The sequence below is a fragment of the Malurus melanocephalus genome, unplaced genomic scaffold, assembly GCF_030028575.1.
Source record: "Malurus melanocephalus ecotype Western Australia unplaced genomic scaffold, MMel_1.1 scaffold_664, whole genome shotgun sequence".
Classification (NCBI taxonomy): domain Eukaryota; kingdom Metazoa; phylum Chordata; class Aves; order Passeriformes; family Maluridae; genus Malurus; species Malurus melanocephalus.
The window spans coordinates 79,192-95,670 of NW_026623896.1; the positions used below are offsets into that span (position 1 = coordinate 79,192).

Genomic DNA, 16,479 nt, shown 5'->3' on the forward strand with positions numbered 1-16,479 from the left:
GTGGTTGGAGAAGATGCTGAGGTCCTGCCACAAAGGCAGCAGGTGCCAACCCTCCCGAGGGGCTGCAATCATCATCCCAGGGGATGGAATCAGCGTTCCAGGGACTGGAATCATCATCCCAGGAGCTGGAATCATCACCCCAGGGGCTGGGATCATTGCCCCAGGGACTTGGAATTGTCATCCCAGGGGCTGCCAATCATTGTCCCAGGGGCTGGAATCATCGTCCCAGGAGCTCTAATCATCACCCCAGGGGCTGGAATCATCACCCCAGGGGCTGGAATCATCGCCCCAGGAGGTCCAGCCCACTCTCCTGGGTGAAACCCTGAGGGCATTTAATTGCTCTGAGCAGCCCCACTGGAGACCCCCAGCTCCACCCCGGGCCCGTTTCAGCTCAGCCTGGGCCCTGCATCTCTACCCTGGGCTGTGCTGGAGCTGTCCCAGCCCCTTCCACAGCCACGGAGCCTCCTGGCGCTCACCTTGGGCCTGCCTCATCCCCGTGATCCTGGGGCTGTCCTGCAGGGTGCCAGGGGCAAGGTGAGCTCCAGGGAGGGCTGTGCCACCCCTTTTGTGGGGACAGGTGGTCCCTGAGCTTCAGCAAAGCCCTGCAGTAGCTGCAGAGCTGCCAGACCCCATGGCACATCCAGCCCCACATCCTCTGGGATTCTCCAGTGCCTGGGTGGGGTTGTGCTCATGGCTGGGCTCTTTGGTGGGTGCTGTAGGGTCTCCCTGTGCTGTGGGAGCCCAGCTGGGAGCAGCGATCCCTCCCAGTTGTTTTCTAGGTTTGGCAAGAAACACAAGGCTGGGTTTTTTGGAGGAGAACAGGTYGATACCATTCCCTTCCTTCCACCCTGTCACTTCTGGAAACTCACCTCATCCTCAGGCCCTTCTGCTCCTTCACGGCCCYCCTCCTCTCCCAGGAATGCCTGAAGGAGCTGCTCAATCTCCCTGCTGGGGGCTGTGATCCCCACCAGTGCTCCCCCACCACCTGACTGGGGATACTRGGGGCCTCCCCAGCTCCTCGGAGCCCTTTCCCCATCACCTGCATTAGTCGTCATTGACTTTGCCTAACATCGAAATARTTATTACATTACCTTTTTKGTCACTTCCTACTTACTACTATTGTTATCACTTATAAAAAGGCCCCGAGGTGCTTACAGAAATAAGTGAGGAAAGCAGAGAGGTTAGGAAAACTTTCCTTGGCTGGGAGAAGAATTTTGCAATCCCAAACCTGCTTCCCTGCTGAATGAAGGAGGGGTCTGCAGCCTGCCAGGGGCTCCTGCTGGCCGGTGGCACCCCCGTGTCCCTGGGGTGGGCAGTGGGGTGGCGGTGCCTGTCCATCCCCTGGCTCTGGGGTCACCCGAGGTCCCTGCAGACGGTTCCTTGTCCCCGTCCCTGTCGGGGGAGCCGGGGCCTCTCCCGCCCGCCCGCCCGGCACTGCTCAGACTGGTTTAGCAAGTGGATGGGATGGGGCGGCCGCTTTCCCTTTGAAGGGCTCCCGGGAAGCATTTGATGGCTGGAAAGCTCCCGAGGAGGAGAAAGGAAAAGACAAAAATAGGTGGTTTTGGGTTTCGGTGGGGGAGCGGGGGAGGCGCGGGGCTGCTCCGGCGGCTCTGCAGAGCTTTGTGCTGTGCCGGCCGTGGGCACGGGCGGGCGGGGGTGGCCCTGCCCAGAGGGATCCGAGCAGCCCCCGGCAGAAGCAGGAGCTCCCGGCCTCGCCCGGGCCGGCCTCGCCCCAGGGAGACACGGCCAGAGCGGAGCGGGGATGTCCACCACGGCCCAGAGAGAGGTGGGTGCTCCGGCCCCGCGTTGGGCAGGCTGGCTGCGGTTGGGGTGGCAGCAGGGTGGGGAAGCGCCGCTGCAGGAGGAAAGCAGGGCCAGGGACCCCCAGCCAGGGTCTGGCCCCTTCCCCAGCCCCCACCGCCTGGGTGGGCTGTGCTGTGGGGCCCCGGCACGGATGGGACCCTGAGTGSTGGCTCTTGAGGGTCCCTGGGGACCCAGCCCAGGGGTGGGGGCTGAGGTGGGGATKCTGGGGACAGGCCGGGGGTGCCTCTGGCTGTGTCTAGGATAATTTGAGAGGTGTGAGCCGAGGTTTGCTTCTCCACTTGATCCAGATTTCCTCAAAATTTGGCGCCTTTCAGCTCAAGTCTCTGTGACTCGGGGCTTCACCTCCTGCTTCTTCGTGAGAGGAGGACCCGGCTGTCCTTTCTCACCATTCCATGGGCCCGGAGCACTCCATCCCCACCCAGAGCTGGGATCAGGGATCAGGGAGCAGGGTTTGCTCCCCAGCTCTCCCTATGGACCCCCAGCAGCCCCACCSCATCCAAGCTCCAGCCCCCGGGTTGGGTCCCCGTTCCAGCTCCAGATCCTCCCTCCTGCACAGCGTCTCCCTTCCCAAACCCTCTTCAGCCTCTCGGTGCCGGCTTTTCGAAGGGAATTCTGCACGGCATGAGGGAGGAAAACGTGAGCAATGTCGGGAGGGGAGCGCGCCGGTGGCCGGGGCACGGGGAGCCACCGTTATCKCTGTGCCATCGCGGGTGGCACGTGGGGACACAACGGGACCGGCGGGGGCCCCCCCGGGGCAAAGAGCCGGAGACACAGACGGGCTCAAGGCCGTTCCCCCGGGGCAGATAAGGGCAGTGCCTGGGTTTGAGCAATCCCTGCAAGGAGAGGCTGCTCCACCTTGGGAAATCYTGGACTGATCCCTGCAGGGCAGAGCAGCCTGGTAGGAGCCCAGGAACGGGATTCACCCRGTGCTGCAGCTGCGATGGAGAGGAAGAGAACTCTTTGGGATTGTTTAATTTATCACCGAATTGTGGAATCATGGATTGTGTTGGGTTGAAAGTTCCTTAAAGCCCAGGGCCACCCCTGCTATAGCAGGGACACCTTCCACTGTCCCAGGCTGCTCCATACCCCAATGTCCAGCCTGGCCTTGGACACTGCCAGGGATCCAGGGACAACCACAGCTTCTCTGGGCACCCTGTGTCAACACTGTGAACTTCCTTCTTTCCCCATCTGGTCCTGCAGRGCTCGGTGAGATGTCCCCATCCCTTGCCTCACCTGGGAGCCCTGGAGAGAGCTCCAGCAGCAGCGCAGCTTCCCTGCAAAACCAAACCCTGCTGGCAAGGCCTGAGCCATTCCCATGTTTGCTTTCCTGAGGGCTCCCCAAACTCTGCTCTCTGGGGTGCTCAGCCCCCCCAGCTGATGGTTTGGGTCCCTGGTGTGGGGTGGCAGGTGTGACATCAAAKCTCTGCTGTGGCTCCTGGCTGGAGCGGTCACAGGCCTTGTGTGGCTGCTGTGAAGCCCCTGGAGCAGCAGGAATTGCATGGGAACAGCAGGAAACCCACAGGAACAGCAGGAATCCCATGGGAACAGGCATTCCCCTTCCCTGGCAGGACTCYGGCCCCTTTCCCTTTGGCCAGGGGGGTAGAGCAGCCTTAGCCCCCCTTCTTCCCCTATTCCTGTGGTTCTTGGGTCCCCTGGACATGCTGGGATGTCCCCAAGGTGGTGACAGCAGCATCTCTGTCCATGTGGGATCCTTCTGGGAGACACAGGGAAATGGGGAATCTGGGGCTGGTTTGGGAGCCCCAAAATCAGGGGTGAGCACAGGGAGGAGAGCAGAGGAAGGCTCGTCCTGAGCCTGGCACAATGCAGGGAGGGGAGGGGCTGGGGACAGCCCAGGCTGGATCATCCAGAGCAGAATGGCTTTTTTTTTTTTAGCTCTTTCCCAGAAAGGTGATTTTCATTCCTTTGTATCTCTGGATTTTTACACTGCTTCCCTTCAAAAAGTGAAACCCAAACCTGGCTGCYGGGTGTCTGCGTGTGAGCCGTGCTGGGAAGGGCCATGTCCTCCTACCTGTCTGTGCTTTTCTAGCTGCTCCTTTTTTTTTCCTTCGAGTTTTGTCCCTTTCACTTTTGTTCCTTCCCTTTTTCTCCCCTGGGAATGTGAAGTGCGAGCAAGCAGGGATCTCCCCTTTCAAAATTAGTTTTGGTGTGAAATTGAATCATTCATGGAAAATACGGCATTTTCTCATTAGGAAGTACCCCTGGCTGCAAAAAAATGGAWTTTTTTTGTCCCTTGTTCCCTTGTTTCAGGGCAGGGGACTGAGTTTGGGGACAGTGGCCCAGCTGGGGAGTTGCTCAGCTTGGTGGGGTTCAGGCCTCAGGTTGGGACTGATCCCTTCATCCCTGTGGTGCTGGAACTGCCCAGATCCTATGGCTGATGAGACTCCTGGCAGGGCTCCGAGGCTGAGATTGAATCCTGGGGTGCCGGAGCTCCCTGAGCATTGTGTGGGATCACGGCTGGTGGCAGAGCCCCTGGCTACCTGCTTGAGTTTGGGATTTGACTCTTGGGGTGCTGGAGCTTCCTAAACTCCCTGTTGCAACATGGTTGGTGATGGAACTTGGCATCGGRATGCATCCTGGGGTGCTGGGGTTTCCTGAGTACCCTGCTGGAGCACAGCTGGTGACAGAGCTTGGGGTTGTGCCTGAATTCTGGGGTGCTAGAGCTTCCTGAACTCTGTGTAGGAACATGGCTGGGGGCAGAGCTCCCAGCTCGGRGTTGGGATTTGAGTCCTGGGGTGCCAGAGCTTCCTGAGCTCCATGTGGGATCATGGTTGGTGGCAGAGCTCCCGGTCACCCGCTCGGKGTTGGGATTGGGGTTAAATCCTGTGGTGCTGGGGTTTCCTGAGCTCCCTGTTGGAACACGGCTGGTGACAGACCTTGGCTTTGGSATTTGAATCCTGAAGTCCCAGAGCTTCCCGGCTGGAGCTGCGCGTTCACCCGCTCGGGGCTGGGATTGAATCCCGGGGTGCYGGAGCCTCCCGAGCTCCGTGTGTGATCGCGGCTGCTGCCGGAGCTCCCGGGCACYCTCCCCGTGTCCCTTTTATGCGCGGGTGTCGCGGTGGGGCCGCGGCGGGGCCACCGCTGTGAGTCTGATTGGCTCCGCACCCCGCGCTGCTCCAGCTCGGCGCTTCCTCCTCCCGCGGCCAGGTAAAGCCTTCCCGACCGCCACCGGCCTCCCACCGCCGCCACTCGCTCCGGCTCGCCTCAGGCCGTTTTTTTCCCCTTTCCCCTCCCCTTCCTTGCTTTCTCCTCGTTTTTCCCCCCCTTTTTCCCCAGTTTTTCGGGCCGGGCTCGTCCCCGCGTGGGGTGCGGGGGGATGAGCGGTGGGCTGGTGGACGCCGCCGTCTTGGCGCCGCTCAAACCTGTCACCATGTCCGGGGACCCCCACGAGGACACCCCGGTCTTCGAGGACATCAAAGCCCCCTCGCGGCCCCTGGAACACCCTCCCGACCTGGCGCAGGTAAGCGTTGGGAAGGGGCCACTTTTGCCTGCTCAGGTGCGCGGAGCCTCCTGAAAACCTCCGGATTTGGGCCAATTCCACTTGGTTTCCCCCTCTTTGCTGCGATACCTCCGTGGCTTTGCCAGCTCCTGCGTCCCCCTCGGCYGGGTTCTCTCCCGGGCGTGTTGGTTTTCGCTCGGGTGTTTTGGGTTGGGTTTTTTTGCCTCCTTTCTGCCTTCTTCAGAACTCCCCGGTGTCTGTGGGCTTTGCTCCCACTCCAGGGTTCAATCCTGGGTGTCCAGGGACTCTCCCACCGGGAAGGCCATGGGCTGTGGGGTTGCTGCATCCATGAGTGCCAAAGGGGAAACGTTTGACGTTTATTTTCCATTTTATTGAATTCCGTGTATTTCTCTGCCGCCACGGCAGGGAAGGAATGCTCCTTGAGATTCCCTGGCAGCATTCCCCCYGGAGAAAGGCCGGATAAATCTTTGGGATGTTCCTGCAGGCCCACCCCTGTCCCGGGCTGTGGCCAGAGCGCTGTTGTCCACCCCAGCCGAGGGCCTGAGGCTCCGTGTCCCGCCATGGAGCGCTTCCAGCCGCTCTCCGCGGTGGGCAGCGGGGCGAGGCAGGCCCAGCCCCACCCTGGAGCCGCGCTTTGCCCCTTTTCCCGCTCCGTGGGGTGCGGGGTGCCCGCGGGTAATGATTAACCCCGAGCCCCACGGCCCCAGCGCCATTTTGATCAGGGCGGGAGCGCTCTGGCCCCAGGGATCCGCAGGGATCCGCAGGGATCTCATCCCGGCTGCTGCTCCTCTGGAGACCTCCTGGGTGGCCATTCCCAGGCTGGGGGCACCAGGTACAGAGCTTGGGCTGTGTGTCCATTGCCTCTTCCCTTGTCCCCACGGCCCCAGTGCTCCAAGGGCCATTTTGGGGCCCTGTCCCTCCAGGGTGAAGGCTGGGTATCCGTCTCTGGATTCCCTGGAGATCTAGCACCCACAGGGGCTGTCAGCCATGGCTGTGGGGTCAGACAGGGGCCGTGCAGCCCGTTCCTCCTTCCCTGTGGTGTTCCTGCCCCTCGGTGCMGGGTTTGAGATTACCGGGATCAGCAGCCAGGTGGTGGCTCCTGGGAAGCTGGGGATTATCCCCTGTTCCCTCCGGGGTGAGAAAAGCTCTCAGCTCCCTCCAAATTCCCCCTAGACCAGGCTGGGAGAGGGGGAGCTTGGCTTTCCCCCTTTTTCCATCTGGGTGGGGTGAGGCAGTGGGCCAGCCCTGAGCCACCTCCTGTCCCCTCATGGGGCCACCCATGGTTGGAGACACCGTCACCCCCTGCCCATCCCTGCTGCCCTTCCAAGGGAAAGGAGATYTCTCCTCCCAGTTTGGTCCCGCTTTGCTCCGGGGTGGTGGCAGCTTGGAGGATGGCCTTGGAGGTGTCACCCCTCTGCCACTGACCCTCCCGTGTCCCTTTCTGGGATCTGGGACAGCAGCGGTGGTGCTGAGCAGATCCCATGGATCCCCCTGCCCCCAGCAGCACAAACCCACGCAGGGAGCAGCACCATGGGTGGGACACCCCGAGAGCCCCGGGCCAGACCCCACATTCCCCGGGGAGGGGTTTCCATGGCCTGGCCATGCTCTCCCAGCAGATTCCGGAGGCTGCRGGGCTGTGGGAGGCTGGAAGGGCTGGAAGGCTGCGGGGCTGGGAAGCCTTTGCTCCGGGAGTGTTTTTATGGCACCGTTTGACAAGGCTGGTGCCAGAGGCTGTGACCTGTCAGCTCCAGGCCCTTCCCGCTGCTCCAGCTCGGGAACAGGCGGGAGCAGATTGTCCCTGCGATCTCAAAGTCCTGCTGCCATACATTCCCCTAAAATTGCTTTGCAGGCGGGATTCTTTGCTGTTGATATTTTACTGTCAGTGGAAACAGATCCTTTGWGGGGTTTCCAAGCGTTTTTTCCCTTTCCTTGGCTTTTCCAAGGCCACCCGGCCMTGAGTTAAAGCAACAGGGAAAAGAGGAGGGAAAAGGGCTGGTGAGAGGAAAGCGTTTTCGTTCCTGATTTGAGTTGAAATCAGCCAGAAAAAGTGTTTTCCTCATTACATCTCCAGAGGTAAAAGCTGGAGGGAAGATCAATACTAATACTAATATTAATACATAATAAAAATAACAATAAAAAGAAAAATAAAACTAATAATAGTAACAACAAAAAACCCAACAATAATGATAATAAAAAAATAAAAATAGGAACAAAAATAATCACAAAACTAATAACAACAGCAACAACAATAATAACAATAATAATATAGAAAATAATGAAAAATAAAAATAATTATAAAATAATAGAATGAATAATAACATAATAATGATGATTGATGATGATGATGATGATGATGATGATGATGATGATGATGATGATGATGATGATGAGAATAATAATAATAATAATAATAATAATAGTGCTGCAAGGCACATCCAGGGAATGTTTCAGGAGAAGAAGAGGCAATCCTTTTGTGTGGCTGCTGGATCCCCCTGGGTAGATGAGGGGCTTGGGGGGTTTATCCCTGCTCCAGCATTCCTGGGCACCTGGGGTGGAGGAGCACCCTGGGATCACCCTCTGGGCTGGCTGAGGAGCTGCCCCAGGGCCTGCAAGTCAGGGATTGGCAGGAATTGGCCCCTCCAGGATTCCCTGTGGTTGGGGGGAGGTGGCTGTGCCATCCCCTGTCCCTGAGGGCTTGGGAAGGCACTCCCTGTCTCTCTGGGTCCATCGGGAATTCTGGTGTTGGGGGCTCCAGGGCTGCTGAGGGAGGAGAGGGACRGACAAACCCCCAGCCTGTCCCTTGGTTTAACCCCGTCCTCCCCATGCCAGGCCCCAGGGCAGTTGTGCTGGGGCTGGCAAGCCCAGTGGGGCTGAAATTCCAGTGGGGAAAAGAGGAAGATCCTGGTGAGCTTGGAAAGGGGTTTTCCTTGGGGTCAGGCTGAGGAACAGGAGCAAAGGRCTCCCTTTGTGTCTCCTGAGCCCAATTCCTGCCCCCCTAGCACTGCCTGACCCTGTCCTTGGCTCCCTYGGGGCTGAGGGGGAATRAAACCTCTCYGGCATTGGGGAGGTGCTCGGATGGKATCAGGGAAGAGCTGCTCCCAGAGCTTTTCTTGGCATTTCACATCCTCAGTGCCAGGAATGGCATCTCCCAGGCCCTTCCAACAGACTGGAAGAGGTGCTGTGGTGTTCCCATGACTTTATCCTGGAGGGATTTTGCTTCTGTATCACAGGAGAAGCTGGATCCAACATTTTTAGGAGTGTTCCAGCTTTCAGGAGCTCTTCCAATCCTGCCCTGTCCCTGTGCCATGTCCTGCATCTCCTTTGGCCACATCCTTGTCCTGGATGGGTGGCTGTCCCTTGGAGCAGGGATGGGTTTTCAGGCTCCTTGTGCTCCACCACCTTGCACAGCCCAGCAGGAACCAAGGTGATGGGTCCTGGAAAAGGACCCAGGTCAGGTCCAGGAAAATCTTGATAAATAAGATTTCATTTTATGAAAAAGGAATAAATACAATTCCATAAATAAAATTCCTTTATTTATCACAAGAGGTGYTGGAGTGCCCAGTGCAGCTCCCAAGGGAAGTTCCATCTCCCTGGGCTCTCAGGAGCTGCAGGAAGGGAATAAATTTGGCTTTTCTGTCAGAAGAGGAGACATGGTGACTTTGGAATTTTGCTGCAGACCTGGAATGAGAGGCTGGGCCAGAACCATGGAATCCCAGATTGGTTTGGGTGGGAAAGGACCTTAAATCCCACCCAGTGCCACCCCTGCCATGGCAGGGACACCTCCCACTGTCCCAGGCTGCTCCCAGCCCCAATGTCCAGCCTGGCCTTGGACACTGCCAGGGATCCAGGGGCAGCCACAGCTTCTCTGGGAATTCCACCCTGTGCCAGGGCCTGCCCACCCTTTTTGGAAAGGGGTGATTCAGCTTGGACATATCTCTGCAGTTTGAGGACCCTCCAGGGTGCTCAGGGGTGACAGTTCTGTGTCCTTTCCCTTGGTCCTGCTTGTCCCAGGGATTGGGACACCACAGATGCCAGTCCCATAGGGCAGTGCCCATTTCCAGGGCTGTGCCCGTGTTTGGGGACAGGCCCTGATCCTGTGGTGCTGCCATCAGAGGTGTCCCTGCAGGGTGGGGACAATGGGAGGGGACTGGGTGGGTTTGGCACCCGGGCAGAGCCACCACCCACAGCTCCAGAGGGTCCAGGTGCTYCTGCAGCCTTCAGCCCTGGCTGGGCAGGGAGCTGAGCTCATCCTGCCAGGATCCCATTTTTCCAGCCGTGGAAGTGGAGCAGGCTGGTGTCCCCTGCTCCTTCCCCTCTGTGTCCCATCCCTCCTTCCCCTTCCCGAGCTGCTCCTTCCATGGAATGTGCTCCCATGGGCAAGTAAAGTGGTGCTCCGCATTTCCTCCCGGATGTCTGGGAAGTTCTGCCCTTGAGGATCCTCCCGGCTTTGGAAAAGGGTTCTGAAATTCCACAAAAGTGTGCAAAATCGATTTCCAAAGGGTGCTGACAGTACAGGCAGGCTCCAGGATGTGCAGGAACAGGGTGGGAGAGATGGAAAGTTAAATCTGGACACAGAGGAACGGACTCAGCTGATCCCTCTGGGTACAAGGGATGGGTTTGGGAGCTGCTGGGGCTGGGCCTTGTGTCAGGAATCTCCAGGCAGAGGGATCCTTCCCTCTGTTTTGCTTTGGGATCAGCTGATCCCGGTGTGCTCGGGACCAGTCTGTGGATTTGCAAGTCAGATGGGCATCATGCCTGGCAGGTGTCTGCAGGGTCACGGGGAATTAGGACAGATCCCCAAAAASGATCCATTTATCCGTCTGATTTTGCAGGAAGAGCCTCAGGGAGAGTCCCCAGCCCACCCGGGGCTTGGTCCCGTGGCTGATCCACTCCAGAGCGTGCGGGAGGCTTTGGATCAAACCAGCGAGCCAAACCCTGGGAAATTCGGGGGGTTCATCCATAATATCCATTATTTTACTTTTCTGGCGCATCCAACCCCCCAATTCCCCGGATGGAAGGAGGAGCGGGATGGAACAGCTCCACGGAATTGCTCGGCCGAACTTTGAGCGGCGGAGCTACGCAGCTTTATCCCAGTGGGACAAARGCTGATTGTTCTGCCTGCGGGAAGGAAGTTTGGCTCGGGAAGGTGGGGAGCARGGAAGGGGACGCGGATCCCAGGTGTGCCGTGCTCATCCTCCTCCCTGAAACCTGCTCTCCACTCGGACGAGCGGGAGAAGCGCCTGGCGGGATTGGTATTTTTGCTTTTTGGAAACCTGGGGAAGGAGGGGATGAGCGGGGCGCTCCGATCCACAACGGATTTCCCTTCGCGGCTCCTCCCGAGCGGTGCGTGGGAAGCAAACAGCGGCACCTGAACTCACCCGCCGGGCTTTGGGGAATGCATTTCTGGCCCGTGCATCATCGCCCGGCAGTTTTCCCCCTCTCAAACCTGTTCGGTCACCTCCCGGCGCTGTTTTGTTCTCCCTCCCTGCTCCAGTGAGTTCTTTTATYCAACCCATCCACTGCAAATAATCGCACTTACGAGCGTCTTGTGAGCTCGATTACAGTGTTTGCTTTCCTCCCGCTCCATTGGCGAATTCCCCGAGTCACCGGGTCCCGCCGGGCCCYGGCGATTGGAGAACTCGTGTTTACCATTCAGATGTTCTCAGAACTTGAGCTAGCATGAAAACCCTCCAAAAAACCCCCATGGGCTGTTTACCACATCAAAGAGGTTCAGCCCCGTTCAAGCTCGGCTTGAAACTCAAACAAAGAATCTTTCATTGAGTTCACAAATGCTGGGAAGATTCTTGGAAATTATTATTTTTTCGATGTGATGAAAGKGGGACATTCAAGTTTCCACCCAGCGCAGGATTTGCAAGTATTAAAATGCATTTTGGGACCTGAGTCTTTGTAGGATTATTAGTCCCAGCAGGTGAAGGGAATGGAAGGAATTGGTCCCAGTATGGCTGCTTTGAAAACCCAGGTTTATCCAAAAACCCAGGTTTATCCCAAACCCCAGAATATTATCCATCCTTTATCGCATCTCTCACACCTGAGGCAATTTGTTTCATGGATCTGAGCCCACCTTGGAGAGGCCAGAGAATGTGGATGCTCTCCAGCCCATCCAGCCCATGGGGTTTGTTTGTTGTGTATTTATTTAGCCCAAATATTTTAATGTTGTTTCTAAATCATCATCATTTTGCTGCTCCTTAGGGATATTTCAGGGAACTAAACCCAGGAATGGCTGGATATKTTCAAAATCCTCACAATGAGCAGGTTTGTGTTTCTCTAAACTGTGGAAAAGACTCGAATTTGTTGGGAAAATCAGAACATCTCCCCAGCTGCTCATCCAAAACATTTCTGAACATTCTGAGCAATTTCCAGTTTGGTGGTTTGGTGGTTTTGTGGCTCTGTGGAGTGGGAGGAACTCAAAGCCATTAATTTGAGGTTTGTCATCCCCTTGGGGACCCCAGGAGTGTCCCTGCTGTGTTTCCCAAGGCTGGCAGTGCCCGGGCTCCCAGTGCTCCAGCTGGAGCCTCTCCAGGGCTCGGAGCCTTCCCCTGGGAGCTCTTATTGGCCTGGGCTGTAATCGGCCTGCCTTAATTAACAGCAACTGGGGATTCCTTCACACACAGGGGAAACCTGGAAAGRGTTTGAGTGGAAGGCCCTGGGTGTGAAGGAAACTCTGGATTTCTGCTCCCAGACCAACACCAGGGRCACAGAGCTCCCTGCTCRTGGCAGGGGGTGGAATGAGAYGATGGKTGAGATCCYTTCCAACCYAAACCATTCCATGATCCCATAAAATACTTGGGATGGGACATGTGGCAGAAGGGGCTGCGGGAATGGACCTGYTCCAGTGTCACCCTGGCTCCCTGCTTTGGCAGAATCTCCTTGACCTGGGGAAGTTCAAGGAGAACTCTTGGAAGGAGAGTTGACCCAACGCGACATTCCCGYCTGCCTTGGGGTTTGTTTTGGGAGGAAGTTGTGGCCACAGGGCTAGTGGGATTTGCTGTCTGCACGTGAAACCCGACCTCACACGGGCTCTGCCCGCTGGTTCCCTGGGCAGAACAGGATCTGTGGCCTGTTTGGTGGGATGGGGATGCYGGGAGGGCTCCACAAGCCCCAGCAYGCCACCCATGACTCATGCCTTTGTCAGCCCCGGGCAATGTGCTGCCTTGGAGACCAGGGTGAGCTCCAGAGGCATTGAGGGAGCCAGAGTGAATCCCACCAGCTGGGGAAGCCAGAGTGAATCCCACTAGCTGGGGAAACCTACCCCGTGGGATGTTCAGGACTCAGAGCAGGGGTGTGTAACTGGCAGAACGGGAATGCTCAAAGATAATCCTGGTATCCTGTGTCCAGGAACTGGTGGATGAATTTGTCTGGGTCATCCTGGGGACTGTGACATTCAAGAAGCAGGSAGAGGGTGTTCTGGGAATCCAGAAGGAGCAGTGGAGCTGCAGGTGGGCTCCTGCTCCTGGCTGATGCCCGAATTAAGCGTTGATTCCTGCCCATGTAACCCAGGATTCCTTGAGTTCCACCGTGTTTTGGCCGGGGCTGGAGCAGATTTGAGCCTCCTGATCTTCTAAGAGTTCAAAGGACATTAAATCATTTATTTTTTGCTGAGAAACCATCCAAGGGGCTGTAGCAGCTCATACCAGGAGTCAGTCCAGCTCAGCCTCCAGGAGTGGGGCCCACCTGGCTTGATGGAAAACCTTCATTGGCTTGATGGAAAACCTTCATTGGCTTTGATGGAAAACCTTCATTGGCTTTGATGGAAAACCTTTTTCTGGCTTTGATGGAAAAGCTCCACTGGCACTGAGGGGCTTCACCTTAGCCTTTGCTGAGCAGGAGCAGCTCAAAAATCGTGGATATCCTGGAATCTGGGGCACTGGGAGTGTCCCAAAGCTGCCGTCACCTGCAGTAAATCTGCTGTGAAATCCCCCCAGGAGCACAGGGAGATGGGGACAGCCATCCCTTCAGGAACAGATCCCACCCTCTCACTGCCCCCGCACACGGAGGGTCCTGGGGGTCCACAACCCCTGCCCCCGGGGTCACAGCTGTCCCCAAGGGGTGCTGGGGTGTTCAAAATTCCTGAGTTTTGGCCACAAGGGAAGGGGGAATCCTTCCACAGCTGACACCTGTGTGAGCTCTCCCTGCAGCCCATGGAGAGCCTTCCTGAGGGATCCACCCCSGGCTCTGCAGCTCCTGGAGCAGGCCATGGACTCTCCCTTCTCCAGGTTTGTGCCCCACGATGGCCAGGAGGTCCAGAGGGTTATCCCTGGGACTCCCCAGTGTGATAAAAGCTTCCCAGGAAGCCGTGAGGCTGGAAATGTCCATCCAAGCAGCCGGGAGAAGGCAGCCCCAGCCCAGACTCTGACTCTGGGAAGGCCCAGCTCCCTTAAGTCCTGGTGTCCTCCCTTCTCACGCTTTGAGAGTTGTCCTCACACTGAGCTGGAGCGATGGGAGAAGGGGGAGGCCATCCCTGAATCCCAACTGCCTTCTGGCTCCATCCCATGCTGAGGCTGCTCTTGGTGATTCTGCAAAAATGGGATCAACCCCAATAATGTGGATCAACCCCAAAAACTGGGATCAACTCCCAAAATGGGGATCAATCCAAATAAGGTGGATCAGCCCCCAAATCAGGCATCAACCCCAAAAATGGGGATTAATCCCAATAACATGGATGAACCCCAAAAATGGGGATCAACCCCAATGTCCAGTAGAACCCCCACCCTCACATCTGGAGATGTTGCTTGGCTTSCCCTTCCTCACCCTCCCAGGCTCGGTGTCTCCAAGGTTTCGTTATTTTTCAATCCATTTATGGCTTTGTTTTTGGAGCCTGGCTGTTCCCAACTGCTCCTCTTCTAGCCCTTGCCCTTGGAGTTGGGCGAGGGTGTTTGTCCTGGTTCCCTTGGCCTTTGGGATCGCTGCCTGMGCGGCACCATCCCGGTGATAAATCCCTGAGCCAGATTGCCTTGRAGAGAGCCTTTATCAGCAGGGGAAGAATCGCAAACACAGTCAGCAAGCCTGGGCTGGGGCTGGAATTCAGGATCTCCCAGCTGCCTGGATGGACATTCCGGGCCTCCTGCCTTCCTGGGAAACTGTTATCACATTGGGGAGTGCCAGCACAAGGGCAGGAAGGAGCRCTGGGATAGCCTTCAGGAGCTCCTGGCCATCGTGGGGCACAAAGCTGGAGAAGGGAGGGTCCAAATCCTGCTGTAGGACCTGCAGAGCCTGGATTGGATCCCTCGGGAAGGCTCTCTGTGGGCTGCAGGGGTGGATCCCTCGGGAAGGCTCTCCATGGGCTGCAGGGAGAGCTCGCACAGGGGTTTCAGCATGGATCCTCACCTTCCCAGGTGGCCAAAACGCAGGAATTTTAAACACCCCAGCACTCCTTGCGGACAGCTGTGACCCTGGGGTTGTTGTGGATCCTCCATGTGCGGGGGCAGCGAAGGGGTGGGTTCTGCTCCCAAAGGGATTGGGGCTGTCCCCATCTCCCCGTGCTCCTGGGGAGATTTCACAGCATTTGGGACACCCCTAGTATCCCAAACCCCTCAGTCTGGGCAGGATGGGAGGTTCACACCCTTTATCCATGGCCTGGAAGGGAATTGCTACAGGGAAAGGGGAATGTTTGTGTTGGATGATGTAAAGGTTGAACTTGATCACCTTAAAGGTGTTTTCCAGCCCAAATAATCCATGAATGCTTTGAGGGCAGTGCTTCATCCTGGAGTTGCTCTGAACCTCTAGGTTTGGGCAGGATGGGGGGTTAAGTTCCTTTATCCACGGCCTGGCAGGGAATTGCTGCAGGAAAAGGGGAGTGGTTGCATTGGATGATGTAAAGGTTGAACTCGATCACCTCAGARGTATTTTMCAGCCCAAATAATCCCAGGATTCTAYGAATCCTYGCAAGGCAGTGGRGSCACTGTTTTTACTGGGGCAGGGGGCTTCCCATCACACAGCTCTCCCAGGGGCTGCCCCTGAGCTTATCCCATCCTCCAGGGAATCCTGGCCACCAGGTTTGGGTGTGCTGASTGTAACGCTGTTGGTCCAGTGACTCATCCTGCAGTTGTTCTGAACTCCCAGGTTTGGGCAGGATGGGRTCTCACATCCTTTGTCTCTGGGGAATTGCTGCAGGAAAAGTGGAAATAGTTGGACTGGAGGATGTAAATGTTGGACATGATCACCTCAGAGGTATTTTCCAGCCCAAATAATCCCAGGATTCTATGAGTCCTTCCAGGGCAGTGCCTCATCCTGGAGTTGCTCACGTTTGCACAGGATGGGGTCTCACATCACATGTCTCCGGGAATTGCTGCAGGAAAAGGGGAATGGTTGGACTGGAGGATGCAATGGTTGAACTGGATCACCTTGGATGGCTTTTCCAACCCAAACAGTCCATGAATGCTTCGAGGGCAGCCCCAGCTTGGACTTGCTTGGAGCCCCTGTGGCACTGAGCGAGCAGGGGAGCCAGTGCAGAGCCTTTCTGAGCCCAGCACGTTCCCATGGGAGCTCGGATCCCGTTGGGGACACACAGCTTTGTTGTTCACGGCAGCCAAACRTTGGACACCTGAAAGGAAGAGTGGCGGGGCTTTCTTTGCTAATCCCGTTTCACAGAGAGTTCCAGGAGACTTGAGGAACAAACAGAAAATAACGTCGATGCAGCTCGGTATCAAACCCAAATGATCAGAGAAACAAATATTTAACCAGGTCAATATTTAACCAGGAGACAATAAATGCTGATATTGAACCAAATCTGGATATAAATACAGGCTATTTATAAAGCCAGGCTGCCGAGGGGCACTGCCAGGGCCGTGCCAAGGGGGTTGATTGATGATTATCCTGCCCATTGTTTGCTGATTCCCGCGGAGGCTGCGGTTCCGTGCACCTGCACGGAGGAGAAAGCGCCCGGGCTGGGCTGTGGCACGACCGTTGTGCCACACCTGTGCCCYGGGGTCCCCCATCGCCTGCTCCCCATGGGAGCGGGGTCCCGCTGTTCCCCCATGCCTTGAACCCCCATTCAGGATATCACAGGAAAGTGGAGTGATCTGGGACCTTAAAGGGCATGAAAAATCACYCATTTCCAGCCCTGACACCTCCCACTGTCCCAGGCTGCTCCCAGCCCCAATGTCCAGCCTGGCCTTGGACACTGCCAGGGATCCAGGGGCAGCCACAGCTTCTCTGGG

The 16,479-nt window shown here is 56.9% G+C and overlaps 1 protein-coding gene across 2 annotated transcripts in view; it reads left to right on the forward strand.

Moving 5' to 3' along the window:
• Positions 1–16,479, forward strand: part of KLF8 (KLF transcription factor 8) — a 43,230-nt gene that overhangs the window by 8,099 nt on the left and 18,652 nt on the right. The window contains exon 1 of one of the 2 annotated variants that reach the window (XM_057383828.1): positions 4,771–5,302. The exons of the other annotated variant lie outside the window; for it this stretch is intronic. Within the exon in view, the coding sequence (XP_057239811.1) occupies positions 5,159–5,302 (144 nt within the window). The 5' untranslated portion in view covers positions 4,771–5,158. Of the gene's footprint in view, positions 1–4,770; positions 5,303–16,479 lie in introns of those variants that run through there. 2 annotated transcript variants of the gene reach the window in all.